Here is a 17,482-nt window from a genome sequence, read left to right as displayed (position 1 = left end):
TCCATTTCCAAAATTATCTTCATTCCAACACTTCAAATGTTGACATTCTGAGCAAAGTGTCTGCCAGGAAGGTCAGAAATGTCAAGGCAGCAGTTGTGGCCATACAATCAATGCCTGCCTCTTTGTTAAATGTGTCATGTGCATGACATACATATAAAAAGGGGAAGGTGCCCCTGGTTTCCAGATGAACTTTCAAAACTTTACCTTTGATGGCTTAATGTTGCAACCAAAAATGTTTACCTCAGAATAGCATTATTCACAAAAAGTTCATCAGCATTCCTTTTCTCAGAAGACACTGTTTTACCTGTCAAATCTGAGCATTTTAAAAACAAATTGTCTTATTTCAAAAGCAAGACTCTGTACAAAGATGCTGTTTTAAAATCATATTTATCTGAGTTCTTGGCATGATGAATTCTGCATTAGCAGTGAACTACATGATCAATAGTATTTGATTCCCAATTTAATATCAATAAATGTATATTTTGGAAAATGTGTGACCCAGACTGAACTTCACAATTTTTGACAACCCTTTTGTCTCTTTTTATAGACCCTTGCAACTTTTTATAGACTAAGAATCCCAATTGTATTAGTACTGATAATATTTTTGCTGATATTTTATCAACTATAAAAGGAAATCAGATTTGAAACAAAGCAACAGAATGAATGATTGTGACATAGGCCCTTGCTGACTTGAGAGACAGATTCTTCTGGGCTCCAAAATACAGAAAGCATAGAAAATATAACTTAAAGTTCAAGGATATGTTAAGAAAATAGAATTTTTTTGTTAACAGCTATTACATAAAATAATTTGTATTATAATAAAAAGCTTTCTTCCATTCTTACCATGATTTATATCTATATTATACTGCATGCACACAGTAAAGTGTGTAAAGTGTTTGAAAGAGGTACTCCACAATTCAAAGGAGTACAAATCCAACACTTCTCTTTAAATCATTAAAGTAAGCTGGGAGCAACTTCTGAAGCAACTGTGTAAGCACTGGAAAAAGATGCAGGTGCTTCAACAATTCAGAGAGAGATGTTTTATTTGTGCATTTCGAGCTAATTCATTATATATACATCTTAAATACATTCTTATTTAATACTAATTTGAATTACAATACAACCTGAGTTTTAATTGCAGGTGATCTGTTGGCCCTAGGCCTGTGCATTCATCTAAATAAGTCACTTGAGCATACCTGGACCTTTCATTTATGTCAACTGTCTCTGGTCAGACCTTCTGATAAATGCATGAATAAGACGGGGCAGCCTTTCAAGATTCTGTTATTATACAGTAAAACAATAAAGTAGCTTTCCTATAATTCTCTGATGTCTGTTTTTTGACCTGGCTTACCTCAAAATGTTGACAGTGTGATACTCCATTCTGCACAAAAACTTCCCAAAAATTAATATTGCAAAACCAAACAAAGCCATGGACATCTGAAGTTAGGAATGACATGAGCTGTAATTGCCACTGTAAACAGTTTTTACTGTTTCCAAATTTTAGATTCCTTTTAGTTATTCTGAATGCATTTTTTCATCCCATAGTAGCTCTTCTGTTTAGCTTAGAAACTGTTCTTCAGAAAACAAAAACCCAGTGTCATAGACAAAAGCTCTTGGTGAATCTTGCAAATATTAAATTCAGAGAGTATATTTTTCTCTCTAGCTCCTTCTGGTATGTCTTGTTTGGACCAGATGGAAAATCACTTAAACTCTGAGATTTCCACACAATAAATCGTATGAGCCTTCTACTCTAAATAAAATTTAGTCAATAGAAATTTGTTCCTGACAATACACATTTGTGTCAAGCAAATATAGTGAGCAGACACTGGGAATCACTAGAGTGGTTTTATGTCCTCTGAGAGCAAACCCTGGGTCCAAACACAAAGCCTGTAAAAAGCAAAGTTGCTTTCCAGGGATTCTAATTGGTTCTTTCTCTTCCTGAACTGTTTCCATTCCAGATGGCTTTTATTAGAACTATAAGAATTGGTGTCTGTTTTCCTCTAACTTTTTAATCTTGTTCATTCTCCCAACTCCAGTTTTGCATACTATCTAAGATCATAAAAGGGAGCAGGAAGGACAGGCTTTATTAACTTATGCCTAAATTACCTTGGGATTTTTTTTTCTTTGCTAAAAGTGAGGCAAAAATATTTAAGTACATGAATAAATCAAACCCTGCTATATTGCATCAATCAGCTAGTGATGAATCTAAGACAACAACTAACCTCCTTAAGGCACAAAGAAAGATACATGTAAATTATCTTACACAATAGCATCTTCTTCTTACTTTGTGATATACTAATTTAACAATGCTACCCATAATACAGGTTTTTGTGAGCAAATAATCCTAGGTTCAGTCCTTGTGCCTCAAAGGTTAGTCTTAGGTATGAAAGGTTGTGAAAATGCTGGAGGTGCTCAGACTGCATGGAACATACAGTGGTACCTCTACTTATGAATGCCCCTACTTACGAATTTTTCAAGATACGACCAGCTCCGGCCCCAAAAATTTACCTCTACTTACAAACTCACCTCTACTTACGAACCGGATCCGTGGCCATTTTCCCTGCTGCCACGCGGTCGCAGCTTCCTGTGGGCGAGATCGCGGTAGCAAGGAGACTTTGGTGAGGCTTGTGGTGTGTTTTGTGGCGTTTGGAAGGTTTTTGTGGCGTTTGGAAGGTTTTTGAGGTTTAAAAATAAAATGCATATGTTTCAGAACTGTTTAGCCGTATTTACATTGAACCTTATGGGGGAAATTTACCTCAGGGTGCGACCAAATTCGGAGGGCAGAGTAGCCGTATTTACATTGAACCTTAGGAAGAAATTTGCCTCGTGGTGCGACCAAATTCGGAGGGCGGAATGGATTAACCGGATTTACATTGAACTTTATGGGAAACTTTACCTCGACTTGAGACCAACTCGAGTTGCAACCAGAGTCACGGAACGGATTAAGTTCGTAACTAGAGGTACCACTGTACTACCTTGATGGAACGTTTCATTCCAAACGCCAGGTAGATTTGCTAAGTCTCTTTACCAGGAGTTTTTTATTTCCAGCTTGCCAAAATCTCATGTTAAACTGACTACTTTTCACAAGCCCAGAATTCTCCTTTTTATTTTAAATAAAATTATGCACACTTTTCTCATGCAGAGTATTTGTTTGCCAACTTGATCTTGGTTACTGAACACACTCTGAAACATAGTTGTATGGTAGGATAAATAGAGACATGTTTTCTGTTAAGCATTAAAATAAAGTTTGATAAACAGCATTCCCATCTTGACAATAAAGAACAGTGCTGTCAAGATTTACATTTTTCTCCTCAGAAATCAATGTATTCTGTAGATTCCAAAACCAGCAAGGAAACAAAGTCATAAATTCTTTCTTTTCAATCCTCCCTTGGCTTCCTTTAAGCCTTCTCTGGAAGAGGTCAGAATCATGCCAGAAATGTTAGCTACAAAGTCTGAAACCTCTTGACTAAAATATTTATTTAATTAGGGCAAGGTTTTTTCTCCCCTTTTCTCCCCTAGTCAGGTTTCTATTCATTATCACTGTTTTGAAAAATATTTCTTCAACTTCTCAGCTTTAATCCTCATAGCAATTGTACAATTTATTCATATCATTTACAAAGAAGTCATTAGTTCATATGGCAAACAGCAACCATATTGCTTCTATAACATTAATGCATTTTGAATAATTTCTTTCTCTAATGAACAAAGATATGTCCCTAATTATTATTTCTATTGCTTTCTACTGAACAGTTGATCATTTATTTGCCAACTATCTTTTCAATCTGCTAAGACAAGTTATGTAAAGTATATTTTAACCAGGATAAGTTCAGATATGTTCTGCTGCTGTAGCATGCCTTGAATTCACACATTCCCATTCTTCTACCTTCCACTTTTGCACATTAGTTGAGAAAAACAAATAAACAGAAAGCTTTTGTTTCTGAATTTAAACAGCTGAACCCTGTGCATATATAATAAGAATTGAAAATAAACTTCAGGCATACAATTGTCCATGTTCATGTGATCAGAACTCCTGAAGAACCAATCTCTAAGATCTCAGTAAATTTAAATAATAAGCAAGTATGGATCACTATTAACACTGAATCTGTAAAACCCTGATCCAGAACACCTTACATTAATTTCCATGTTCAGGATGTCATTTATGCTTGCAAATTCTTTGAAAAAAATTAATAGAATTATGCAGGATTTCTAGCCTCCCAAATAAAATAGTAAAATTCTTCAATGTTTTGTGAATTTTTTATTGCTCACTTACGAAATGTTCAATAAAATCAATACACCAGAAAAAGAAGTCCAAAATCTTGAGTGTATCAACCTACTAAAAGTGGTTCTGTGATTTATATTATACTACTCAAAGTGCACATCATAAAACTCTAAGTAGTTTTAATCCTATTCATGTTAATCATGATAATATTACGCTGGTATATTCATTTGAGTATTTTGCAGACTACATCTATAATTGGACCATCTGCGACTACCTCTTCAGTAACATGGCAAACAAAACTATTGATACAGATGTTAGTACAATTTAAGTTCAGGGTCAAGTTTAATGAAGCACCTTTAGGCCCAGTGTTTGGAGAATGTAGAGTTGAGATTGACTGTCATATTTGAGTGATTTGAGATGTTTACATTTAAAATGCTGACTATTACAGTCTCTGTCTCAATTTTGCCCAAGCAGGGATACTTCTAAAACAAAAAGAAACCCTATGGCATGGCAAAGCTTCTGAAGTTATGTGGAAGACAAGAAGCTATAGGATACATAAGCTTATGAATATCTCAGTATATGCATTTGTATACCACTACTCATTTCCAATTAAACTAGAATGCTGTTGATAAGAGCTTTGCTTAATTTAATGGAACGCACTATCCTAGTTCACTGATGGAAGCAAAATCTCCCCTTTCCCTTCTATACACACATACCCCCTTAAATAACAAAACGATGGGGGAAACTATGAGTTCTTTTAATGATTATTGGCTGCTGTTCCAAACGGAGTGTTTTTTAAAGTCATTAAATATAGCTACTATGGCTTGTTTCAAAATGTAGATTAAACCAGGCAATATCAAAGTAACAGCATTACAGTGCATTTGCTCTATGAATTAAACAAAGCTGCTTTTTGAATAATAAAACACAAAAGACTGCTTTCCTTAATTTAATTTAACATGCTGCAAAGTAATTAACAACTAAATCTGTAGCTGGCCATTATATTGTTCAGACATCCAAGTTTCTAGTTCAGCACACTTTACTGTAGTTTCTGGTTTCACTAAAAACATTCTATTTAGTCACATAGCTAGAATAAAAGAAACAAAACACCAACATCAAAAATCTAATTTTACTGAAAGCGATTAAAATTTCTATGTGCACCAATAACTTGATTCCTTCCTACCATAAAAATATTATGGACAATATGGACAATGAAGCTAAAACATTCCAGTGTTAAAGAATATTTGTAAAGTAGGATTTTAATGGTAATATTCACCAGGAGATTTTGCTGCATGTTAGCATGTATCACTTTTTGCCAATATTACTAGAGAAACAGAGTACCAACTGTTTAATGACATACAATAGATTCCAAATGATTCCTAAGCAGTTCCCTTCTTGTTCTGAGCTCACTGAATTTTTAAGGCTAGGGTGAGAAACGTGTGGCCCTCCAGTTTCTAATAGTTCCGTCCAGCAACAATAGACCACTGATTATCCCCGCTCACCTTAAAGCAATGTTCTAAATATTCTCTTTCTCTCTCTCCTTTTCACTTCTGCAGATAGATGCAAACACAGTCCGTGTACAAAAAAATTCTCATTCTGCTTTTAGATACAATTTCAACTTGATCCCATCGTAATCTTTAAGAATAACTATCTCTGGCTTTATCTGTATTAAAGAAGCTCTTTGGCAGAAAGTGAGGTCTTCAAAAGATGCTAACTATCTCTTATAGTCAGATATATTTGATTTTTTTTTCATATGTAATTTACCTACGATTTAATATTGCTGATAAGAACAAAAGAAATTGTTGAAAACAAAGAATGGCCAGATGGTGCAAATGACTGCAAAAATCAGTGCTGCAAAGCCATGATGCCTTTGAAGATTAGCATGAAGATTAGATGTTACTTAGAAAGTGCTATTTATCCAGTGAATTATAACCCTCTTTGTAATGACAAGATAGGGACCCTTTCATTTCTTTCCATCCTTGTTAAGTTACCTTTTGCCCTTGCCTCATTTCCATCAAACGTTGTTCTCCCCTTTCTTTTTTCTTTCCTTCACAGTGCAGTTTCCTCTCTCCAATGTTCATTTTACTTTTTTGTCATTATTCTTTCCAACTCAACAGACTTTTGGAAAGAAATTATACACAGAAGACCAAGACCTGGGCTTCTCTGGGAATGGGTCGACTGATGATCTGAGCCCTCATATGTCATCATGCAAATGACATGACTTCAGTGCTAACATTTGACCGGTACAATATGGGTAGCATTTTATAATAACATCACTATAATGCTGCTTTTATTTACTGAGAGAGAGAGAGAGAAACTCAGAAAAAAATTCTTCCAACGCACTTCTATGGGAGAATCACTTTGACAGCAGCGTGGACTCTGCATTCTATGGCTTTGCTCTCCTCCTTCCAAGTCATGTTACCATGAACTATTATTAAAAGGTTGAAAAATCACCCTAATTTTTTGCGGTTCCTGCTTCTAATGGAATTCTCTTAGCCAGGAAATGAGTATAGATGACTACAAAATATTCCAGAACAATAAAAGATGGACATTCCAGTCATATCTTCTAGACAGGTAGCCAGCTTCTCCGTAAATCAAGAGAGACTTAGAAAGAAGATCAAAGGCCTCAAGGAGGACCAGCCTTAACATACTCACTGATATAAGGGGGACTAAAATGCACATCTCATTTCCAAGATTCTGCAACCTAATCCATTTTTTCATGCAATAGACCCAATTAATCAAAGTTGTGAGAATCTAGCTTTTTTGGTTACTGTTATGGAATGAGACTGCTGGAAGGAGGGAGGGCAATGTGTGAACACTTCTATTTTTCTCTGTAAGAGAGTTTTCCCTGTGAGAGAAAAGGGTTTGTATATCCAAATGGGGAATCGGTGCCAGATCCACTTTTCTTCTAAGGATAGTCTTCACTGCATCATATATTCTTCCCTCTACAGCCCTGCAATCTTCCATCTTCATTTAACACTGTCAGTCTCTTATCTCCATCCCAGACATGGTTGTCTAATGTGCTTTATAAAAACTTCTTGGCTTTTTTGTTTTCTACTCAGCCCCTAGTCACTGTTGGCACTAAATAAATGTTAAGTCGTAACAGTAATACTCAGTTTCCTAAGGCACTAATTATAGCAGAATGGAAGAAAGGTTTATGCTGCTAAAGAGTAGGGTCAGTAGCTTTGCCAAATGTAAGGCAATCCAAGGAGGCTATGGCTCTTCCAAATGTTCCACTGGAGGAGAAAGGTATGAGTCACACTCAGATCAAAGGAGGCTTTCACTTTCTCTTTATATATCAGTCATTGAAGGTTTCCACTACCTTTCCTGCAACTCTGTGATGGGAGAAGCTGCTCCCAGCACTCTTTCTTAATGCTTGTAAAGAAGCAAATGGCACATTCTTTTAAATTATTGTATAAAATATATTGTCATACTGTAATAAAATATACTTTATGACATGGCACATTGTTTTGTACAATAGTTTTGTACTTACTGGACCAAAAGCATTGCTGTCGAAGCTGTGCCCATGATGATCGCCTTCTACCCATATGTGGCCATGTGGAATTTTCACGTACTTCTTTTTATAGCCTATGGTTCTAAAGATAAATGTAAATGGACAGTTAGTTCTGCAAAACAGTAAAAAACAAAAACAAAAAATCCACACTTTAGTCACAGTCTTAATGCGTGCTGATCCTTTTTTTGCATGCCAATCTCTTTTTATTATTTTTTTTATAATATTTTATTGAAATTTTAAAGATACATATTTAAAAGTTAGAAATAGAAAAGAAAATTTGAAATACAAAATATAAAGAAAAGGAAAAGAAAAGAAAAAATGAAGTAAAGTAAAAGAAGAAAAGGTATGAAAAATAGATAACTTCCAATCTATCTCTGGTCTTAATAAGGCTATCATAAGTGCTAGTTTTTAATACATTAAATAAGAATAATTCTTTGTCTAATATATCCCATTACATTTATAATCTAATCTTCAAATCCCCATGTAAGCTTCACCCCACCTGCATTTTGCAAATAGTCCATTAATGATTTCTATTCTTTAAGATAATGATTGTTTGAGTTTTCTTTTAATAAGCAAGTCAGTTTGTCATTTTCTGCCATGTCCATCGGTTTTACCAACCATTCTCATCTTCTTGGTAGGGTCTGGGTTTTCCAAAATTGTGCGTAAAGAAGTCTTGCTGTGGTAATCATGTATTGAGTAATTCTAATAAGATGTTTTCCTGTTTGAAAGTCCATTATCCCCAACAGGAATAATTCTGGTTTAAATGGAATCTGTATTTGTAGTATGCTCTGCATCAACATTTGTATTTGAATCCAAAATTTCTTTGCAATTTTGCATGTCCACCACATATGGTAGAATGACCCCTCTTGTTGATTACATTTCCAACCAATGTTGAAAATTGTCCCATACATCTTTGATAGTCTTTGGGGTGTCATATGCTATCGATACATCATTCATGCCAATTTCTTTTTAAATAAAAATAATAAAATCATTAACATTAAAGCAGCTCCTTAATTTCTCTCAGACCTCTCTTCCCCCCAAAATCCAGTTTACAAATGCAACCTGCCTACTTGAAAACTGTCATTTACATTTCTGAATGCCAAGGTACAGGATCCAGGATCCTCCATGGGTTGTATTCTTTGCCATTAATCATGATGGCTGGCAGTTTTGGATGTTTCGTTCAAAAATAATTGGAGACAATGGTTTCACATCCTTGTAGGCTTACCATGCAGTCCCGTGCAAGCTTCTTTAAAAGTACACCTAAGCTAATGGATTTCTCTCTTTAAATTTGTTTAGGATTATTCCAGTAGTGCCTTTTTTTCTTCTCGATAAAGAAGCAGGTAGTTTTAAAAAAGGAGATTTACAGCCTCAGCAATAATATTCTAGTGATGGCTAGACTTCTAATAATCTCTACTCCTTTTCAAAGACAGGCAAGATATAATTGGAGGAAACTTATTGGGAGAGAAAAAGTTATACAAATAGTTCAAGAGTAACATTTGGCTGTAAGCTTGTTGTAAACCAAAGGCTCAGCACAACCATCAGGAAACATACTTCTACTGCAGTGACTACTGTTGGAAAGAGACAGATCTGAAATCACAGTTACCACATGAGAAAATTTTGGTCCTGGAATTATGTTATTTTAACATTATTTTCCATAACAAACACATTGCAGGGGGGAGGAAAATATGAATCCCAGTTCTGTAAAAGTTAGCGTAGATGTAGGTGATTTGATAACACTTGATTTTCAAAAACTGGGGAAAGTTGCATACACACTAACTAGTTCTAGGCATCATGGGAATAAACCTACAGCTGTGGATCATATCTGGGGTTTGCATTCTCTTGGAGATAGAAATAATACAGAATCATCATTTTTGATGGTCAAAAGGGCTTCTAAAGAGGTTACTGGTAAAAGGTACCCCCACACACATGTGAGCTGCATGCACTACCAAACCTATGAGATCCACACACACACACACACACACCTATGTGAACTGCTTAAAGTACTCCTATAAGAAAACATTCACAGCAAGCTGAATTGACCCTGAGTGGCGACAGGGAGAGAAATCAGACATGAACCTGTGGCCCAGTAAACCAAATTGTTTTTATTCACTGACCATATCTCAGAGATAGTATAGGTGCCATGCTGACCTAGTAGGAAGAGATAAATAATAATGTCACCCAGATGTGTTTATCAAAAATATTCCAACATCATACTGTAATTTACACTGTGTCTGCCTTTTTCTTCATCTCGCCTTTGCAATGTAGTAGGCCAAGGGCACATAAACTGGGGTTCTGCCTTTGCTCAGGGCTGCTCAGCAAAGTGCCAATGCTTTGCTGGGAGCCCAGTGTACACTGTTTTATTATTTGCATGCTAAGAAAATTATGTGCTATCTTCAAAGTGATTGGGTTGCTTTAGGTGAGCCGCAACACTTATTTTTGTATTTGGCTGAAATTATAACAAGCTGTCACTCAGCCAGAAAGACTCACATTAAGAATGGTTTGGAAAGAAGAAACATAAAGACACTGAAACTGACAAAGGACCATATACTGTCCTTCTTCTTTCAGTAAAGGGCCACATAACTAGGCAACCCATTCAATACAAGATATGCTTAAGCCATTTGCCCTGTATGTGTGTGCTTATGGAACACACACAAGGCACATTCTAAAAAAACCTCCATTTCACAGTGGGAGAAAAAATAAAATAAAATAAAATAAAATAAAATAAAATAAAATAAAAGTTTATTTATCATGCACCACTTACACTATTGAGAAGTTAAATGTTGCCAGAGCAGATTGGACCCTGATTATTTTATTTTGATGTTCTAGGTTATTTTGTTTTACATTTTTACAGTAATTTTTGTCTTGGGCTACGTTGCAACAAAATCAATAAAATCATTTGTGCAGGAGGACTGAGCTACAGACTTAGGAAACCCACATTTAGTTAATGATTGTGGCTTGTTTTTAATTAAAGCCACAACCATGCTTCTGGTTTTACTCAGATGAGCAAAAAGGCGATCCAGGCATCCTCGATGGTCTTCTTATTGACTGTGTGTTAACAGTGGCACAGCTCCTTCTGCAAGAAAATCAATCAGTGACTTGTTGACATTTCTGCTTTCTTGCACGAGTCACAGCAAAACTGAATGCCCAATATGTGGTGTTAAAAGAAGGTCTTGTTCTCACTAAGATGGTAAATTGGCGTCTGAGCTCAGTCTTCAGAGAAAGTTACGTATTCACGCACATGCGCTCAAACGCAAATATGCACAAATACCATTTCAGTATAATTAAGTCACAGTATATTAAAAATCTAGCAGTTAAGGGATTTTGTTTTTCCTTCTCTGCTAGCTTTCTATATGCAGAAGTTGTGTGTGAAATAACATCAGTCTTGTCTGTTCTGAAATGGTAGAACTGAAACATAAGTTTACGATTTCAGTAGGTATACAGAAACCTGTTGTACTTGGTAATGGATGTCATTCTCTATCTACACAGTTCTAAATAAACTTTTTTACCAACAGACCTTAAGAAAAAATTGCTCATTTGTCCTTTCATATAGTCACATAAGGAGAACCATTAACTAAATGGTATAAGAAAATGCTCCAACATATATGCTCAACATTCTTCCGTATTGTTCATACAATAACGATGCAGAAAAATATGAAAACACTGATACTGCAGAAGGGAAAAATAGGTATTAAAAACGATCTGTCTTTAAAACAGAAACAAACCTGCATGTAGGATATAAAACTTGGGAGGCAGTCCTATACTGCAAAAATGTGTACCATTTAGTATACGTCGTGTTACTAAACTTGTACTGTTTTCCTCTTTTCTTAATTTCCTTCTCTAACTATAGATTCTTGTTCTTCCATTTTATTGGTACCATTAAAATACTGGCCATACCATATCCAATGCTTGATCAAAGGGAATTATGATTGAGGATTCTAACCTTGCTAACTTTAAGACAGGAGTGATTCTATTATGCTTGGGGGTTGTGGGGCAACCAGGGGCCTAGGGAATATTGTGCAGGATGAATGGATTCTACTAAATATCAACAGATACTAGAAGCTAATGCCCACAGTCAGCAAAGAAATTGAAGATGAAAAGAGGTTGGGTATTTTAGCAAGACAACAATCTGAAACATGCCTCCAAATCAACCATGAAGTATTACAGAAAGAAAGATAAAAGTTTGAAATAGCCTTCACAATCTCCACACTTGAATTTTTTTTCTTCCATCAGAACCAACCAAACCAGGACAGAATACATTTTGTGTATAAGTTGAACACAGCTTTCTTGAAATGAATTAAAGTTGGCTAGAGGATGGTATGATTATTTATAACCTTGGTTAAGAGAGATGACTTGCATAAATAAAATAACATAAAATAACATAAAATAACATAAAATAACATAAAATAACATAAAATAAAATAAAGCTTTTAGAGAGCAATACAGTTTGCCATTTTGAAGAGTGTTGAAATCTAATTTCCTTAAAACAACTTACTGAAAAGCCACTGCAACTCAAAAGATGGATACCTGTGCCCACTTTAATGTTTTTATGTCTCAGGTGATTTAAAAGTTAACAGATGCACTTATGCTTATCTTTTACTAGGGGATAATTTCACTCTTGATATGTAGAAATTAGCTCTGTCTGGTATACTAGCCACCTGTTCACATAAGAAGAGAAATTTCCATTTTTAGGACCAGCTGTGTGTGCCAACATCACTAACTGGGATCTGATATAATGAATGAGATATGATTAATCTTGACTTGACCTTGGGAAAAATAAAACTAGAAAATCTAGATGTCCTGAAACCTTTATATGCCATCTGGAGGACAGATGAGTATAAATGATTCAGTTGCTTCTGTGAGAACATAGTAAGACAAAGACAGGTATTCATAAAAAAAAAAAAGGTAAAGTATAATATGAGAGGATTTAAATGCAAAATGAATATAATCCTCATATAAATTTGTTGAATTTAGACTGATTATGAATGAATCCAGCGCTTTCATTATTAAAATCCTTATTTTTCTTCAATTTCAGTAGACGTTTCCAAATGATATCATGTTTATTTTTATGCATTTATCTGAAACAATTGTATTCTAAAAAACAAACAAAACACTCCAAGAAAAATAATAAAACAAAAACTATACATTAATATATTAAAATAACCCCTTTTGCAAATATTCAAGTACCGAAAGAAACGTAAAAAGTAATGACCTGACAGTAAGAGTTGTAAGGTTTGAAAATAACGAAATAAAAGGAGAACTGATTGAAGCTTGAACATAGCCCTAAAAAAGAATGAAAACAGACCCAAAAGGAGGGTGTTCGTTTATAAGACAACTTCCAAAACACGGGTGCCTGCTATTTTCCTCAGACTGAGGAAAGCGGTGTTGAAATGGAAACTCTGCCTTCTGTACATCCATGTGATGTCATGATGCATGTATAAATGGGTGGGGTTGCAATACTGCTTTTGTCATTCTGTCCCTTCCCCAGATGCCTCTACTCCCAAATTTTATGAACCAAGCCCGTTTCTAGGAAGTCCAAAGAAACCAAAAGAAGTCCTTCTTATATCCCAATCTGAAACCATTCTGAGTTTCAAAACGGTACTGCAACCGCGCTGAACTATTGAATATGCCTAGAAACAAACTAGAAGCTAATGTAATTGTTTGGTAAGGCTGCTCCATTCTCAGCTGTTCTTCTCATCATGCTGTTTAACAGAGTTTGAACGTACAGTTGTTTAGGTACATTAAATATATATGTCAGAAGCTATCTTGCAAATTTTATCTTAAAAGATAGTCTCTCCTCTCTCGCTCTCTCTTTCTTCATGAATTCAGATAAATTACTTCAAATGTTTCCTAGGTATGGCATGACTAGGTCCTTCTCCAGAACAAGCATAGCTGGTGCATCAATCTCAACTGGCCAAGACTCCCCAGCCACAGCTGAACCTGTGCCCTCAGGAACAAGCCCAGAAGAATCCTCAAATTATGAAGAAGAGAGTGTGGATGAATGTTGCAACTCCAAAGCTACAAATCTGAATATTGAATACAAATATGGCTGTGCTGGCTCAGAAAGCACTTCATGAATGGTTCTGAACCCCAACACAAAGAGAGATCTGATTGTGCAAGGTAGGCGACGAGCCCTCTTCTTCCCTCAGTGAATATACTGCAGTCCAGCTCACAACCACACCCGTGGGTACACTTCATGTAGTCAGCATTTAATGAACTACTGTGGTGGCCTGCTCAAACTCAGAGGATTCTGATGGGGAGGAGCCTGTTCTGGATTTGCCAGCAATCAAGCATTGAGGCTGACACAGGTGGCAATCATAAAGAGCAGCTGCACCTGCAGTCAGATCGTGAAGACCAGGAACTGAAGTGGACCCAGACCTTGGGCATACCATGCTCTACACAGACCACAGCAAAGGTACTCTACATGCCTTCTCACCCAGCCTAGAGTGGCCTCCACTTGGCAAAGGTTCTACTTAAGAGCCCCTGTTAGCCAAACATATGCTCCCTGGAAACTTCATATGCCCAACACTTGCTTCCTGAAATTCCGTCTCTGTGAACCCAGCCTGGCTGATTACCTACCTGCAAATGCCTAGACCTTTGGACTGCAACCTCTTGCATGTTTGCAGACAGATTCATGGGGATCTGGCCTTTGCTGAAATCTGCATCTGCTTGCACAGCCTCTCTGCCTGCTGCTGTCTGTAGTTGCTGAAATCCAAAGTAAAGCCCTAGCAACCTAGCTTCTCTCTGTGAGCACATCATTGGCCTGGAGCAGGACCACAATCTTCTTTGTTTAATATATTGTAGACTTAAACTAAATTTGTTTAAAACACACAGACAAAAAAAAAATCAACATTCACAATAGGGTAGTAGCTTTATGAAGAGCAACAAATAGCACAAGGATCTATGCAAGTTTTCAGTTTCTCCATCTTACTTGATTAATAGTTCCGGAAAAATTCAAAAGCTGACATTCTTTTTTGTGCCATTTTGATTGTCCTAACAAAAACACTGCTATGTAATGAATGTTGGACCATAATTCTGTCTTTGCTTTTTAAAACAAATGTTGCTTCCACATGACATTTTATACATTTTATTATACATTGTACTATATTTACTGTATGATAAATTTAATAATTACAAATTACAAATTAAAAGAGAATCATTATCTTCAAAACCTTTACCTTTACTTTTTTATTTGTTTAGTGCCTTCAAGTCAATCTTGACTTCTGGAGATTTCATGGAGAGATCTATGCAGTTTTCCTGGCAACGTTAAGGAAGTGGTGTGGCATTACCTTCTTCTAGGACATTTTTTGATTTCCCAATCTAGCGATAAGAGAGTGTGACTAGCCCAAAGTCATCAGAAGATTCCCATGCCTAGGGGGAGGCTAGAATGCAGGTACACCCACTCCTAGTCTTGTACCTTAATCACTATCCCAAACTGGACACTCCCTGTGTCAGACCAGATACTCAAATCACCATCCTCCTCCTCCTCCTGCCTTTATATCTGGTCAATGCAAGGTGGTCAACATTCCCAATACTCCTGCCTATTTTCCCCACAACAACAACCCTGTGAAGTGGGTTGAGCTGAGAGAGAGTGATTAGCCCAAAGTTACTCAGCCAGCTTTCATGCCTAAGGGAGGTCTAGAACTCATAGTCTCCTGGTTTCAAGGTCAGCACCTTGCCTACTACACCAAACTGGCTCCACTGATTGGCCTTTTATGTCAACTAAGCATAAACAAATCACACATTCGTAAAGTTTCTGGGAATTGAAACAGGTATTAGTACACTGTTCTTAAAACTTACTTTTAGTACCTGTTTGAACACCTGCTTTACTTAGAAAAAATATTAAAAGAAAAATTAATATTTGATATACATCAGTTTTGATTATATCCAAATCTTTTTTTTTTTTTTTTTTTGCTCAAATGCAGAGAACCTTTGCACAACACTGTGCACCATCTAATCACTACTCTGCCAGTATGAATTTGGATGCACATCATCAAAGCAGCAGATTGTGTCTGATTGCATGCTGGCAGAGCTATACCTCTGATGATAAAGGCATTCAAAATTCCTAAAACACTCTGGACTAGACAGATAGGAAAAGTAGACATGAAAGGTAAAGAAGAGGCCAACCCTTTTCTTACCTTAAAACAAATGTGAAAACATCTGTTTAACATTTTAATGTGCAAAACTGAATAATCCATTTCAGTAAAAATGAGTAACGGGCAGACATCTAAGCACTTCATAATGTTATATCCCTCAGTTTCTCCAGAATTGCTAGCAAGACTATTTAACCAAGAATTAATAGCAAGATTTAACCAAGTGCAATAGCATTTGGTAACAGCATTTGGTGACAAAGAAATACTGGTAGTCCTCATTCAGCAACTGTTCGCAGTTACAATGGTGACGAAAAAGTAACTTTGTGACCAATCCTCGCATTTACAACCTTCACAGGTCTGTAAATCAAAGGAAAGCTGAAATAAGTTCATAGCACATCCATGGTTTCACTTAGTGACTGCTTTGCTTAATGACTGAGTTGCTGGTCACAATTGTGGCCTTTAAATGAGGATTACCTGTACTTAGGGCTGGGCTGCAAGAACTGCAAAGGAGCACCTTTAGTTCTGGGAGCTGATGTTAAAGGCCACTGTTTGACTCTCCAAATGCTTGTAAGCCAGTTGTTAGCACTCTACAACCAAGGCTGGTGTGGGTCTTCCAGGCTGTGTGGCCGTGTTCTGGAAGTTTTGTTTCCTAACGTTTCGCCAGCATCTGTGACCGGCATCTTCAGAGTGCAGGAGCACAGACAGGAGCAGTTCTCTCTGTGCCCAGTTATTTCATTCTTGGAGTAGTCATTCGCTTGTAGGACCCAATTAAGGTGGTTAAGAGAACTCCTGTCTGTGCTCTCGCACTCTGAAGATGCCGGTCACAGATGCTGGTGAAACGTTAGGAAACAAAACTTCCAGAACACGGCCACACAGCCCAGAAGACCCACACCAGCCTTCGTATGCCGGCCATGAAAGCCTTCGACAATACACTCTACAACCAACTTCACTAGTGCCAGCCTTGATCTGTTAGGGCTCCTTCCATCTGGTATGGCAACCAGAAAATGCCTTTCTTCCCCACTGCTGTCCTCAATGTGTGCTGTGAGGTTACCATGGTGAGTAAAAAATGAAATAAACAGCTGCTGAGTGGTGCAGCTGCAAAGCTGATTATTTTAAAGATGAAAGTGAAAGGGTGCTAGAACCTTAGCCTTATTGAGGAGGATGCAAAGCCAAATATTGAGGAGATAAAACAAGGCAAGTTCCTATCAATGAGAAACTGCCCTTCATCATGTTCCATGGAGCTACTGATTTTCAGTTCTTCCTGGGCCTCAGATGAGCTGGAAATAAACTGGGTCAGTTGTCCGATCCAGATAACGGCATGACAACACAGGCATGTAGCATTGATATGGGAGCACCAAAGTCCCATGTGAAAATGCTAAGTGCCATAAGCACTGTCAATATTACACTGTCAATAAACTCTCTGCAATATCTTTCTGTACACGTACTTCAGTGTACGCAAAGAAAAGCCCATTAATTTTGTCTACGTACCTATAATTCCATTTTCTTCCCTTTTATCTGATACAAAAGTTCCTTCTCACCAAATAAAATGAAATATTTTTTAAAAATTATCCAAATGTTACAACAGATTGATTGATTGATTGAACATATTTGTATGGCCGCCCATTTACCAAAGGCACTCCAGGTGGCCAACAGATAAAACAA

At 36.7% G+C, this 17,482-nt stretch overlaps 1 protein-coding gene across 3 annotated transcripts in view; it reads right to left on the bottom strand.

Moving 5' to 3' along the window:
- The window catches only part of IMMP2L (inner mitochondrial membrane peptidase subunit 2), a 443,311-nt gene that overhangs the window by 77,291 nt on the left and 348,538 nt on the right, over positions 1-17,482 (bottom strand). For all 3 annotated transcript variants that reach the window (XM_088141726.1, XM_088141727.1, XM_088141728.1), the window contains exon 5: positions 7,710-7,812. In XM_088141726.1, coding sequence (XP_087997852.1) covers positions 7,710-7,812 — 103 coding nt within the window. The remainder of the gene's footprint in view (positions 1-7,709; positions 7,813-17,482) is intronic.

This window comes from Python bivittatus, unplaced genomic scaffold, assembly GCF_059951505.1.
Source record: "Python bivittatus isolate LINGU-HERP-01145 unplaced genomic scaffold, Pbiv_v1 ctg000330_np1212, whole genome shotgun sequence".
Classification (NCBI taxonomy): Eukaryota; Metazoa; Chordata; class Lepidosauria; order Squamata; family Pythonidae; genus Python; species Python bivittatus.
The sequence above is the reverse complement of the archived record's forward strand: the minus strand, read 5'-3'. Positions and strand labels throughout refer to the sequence as shown.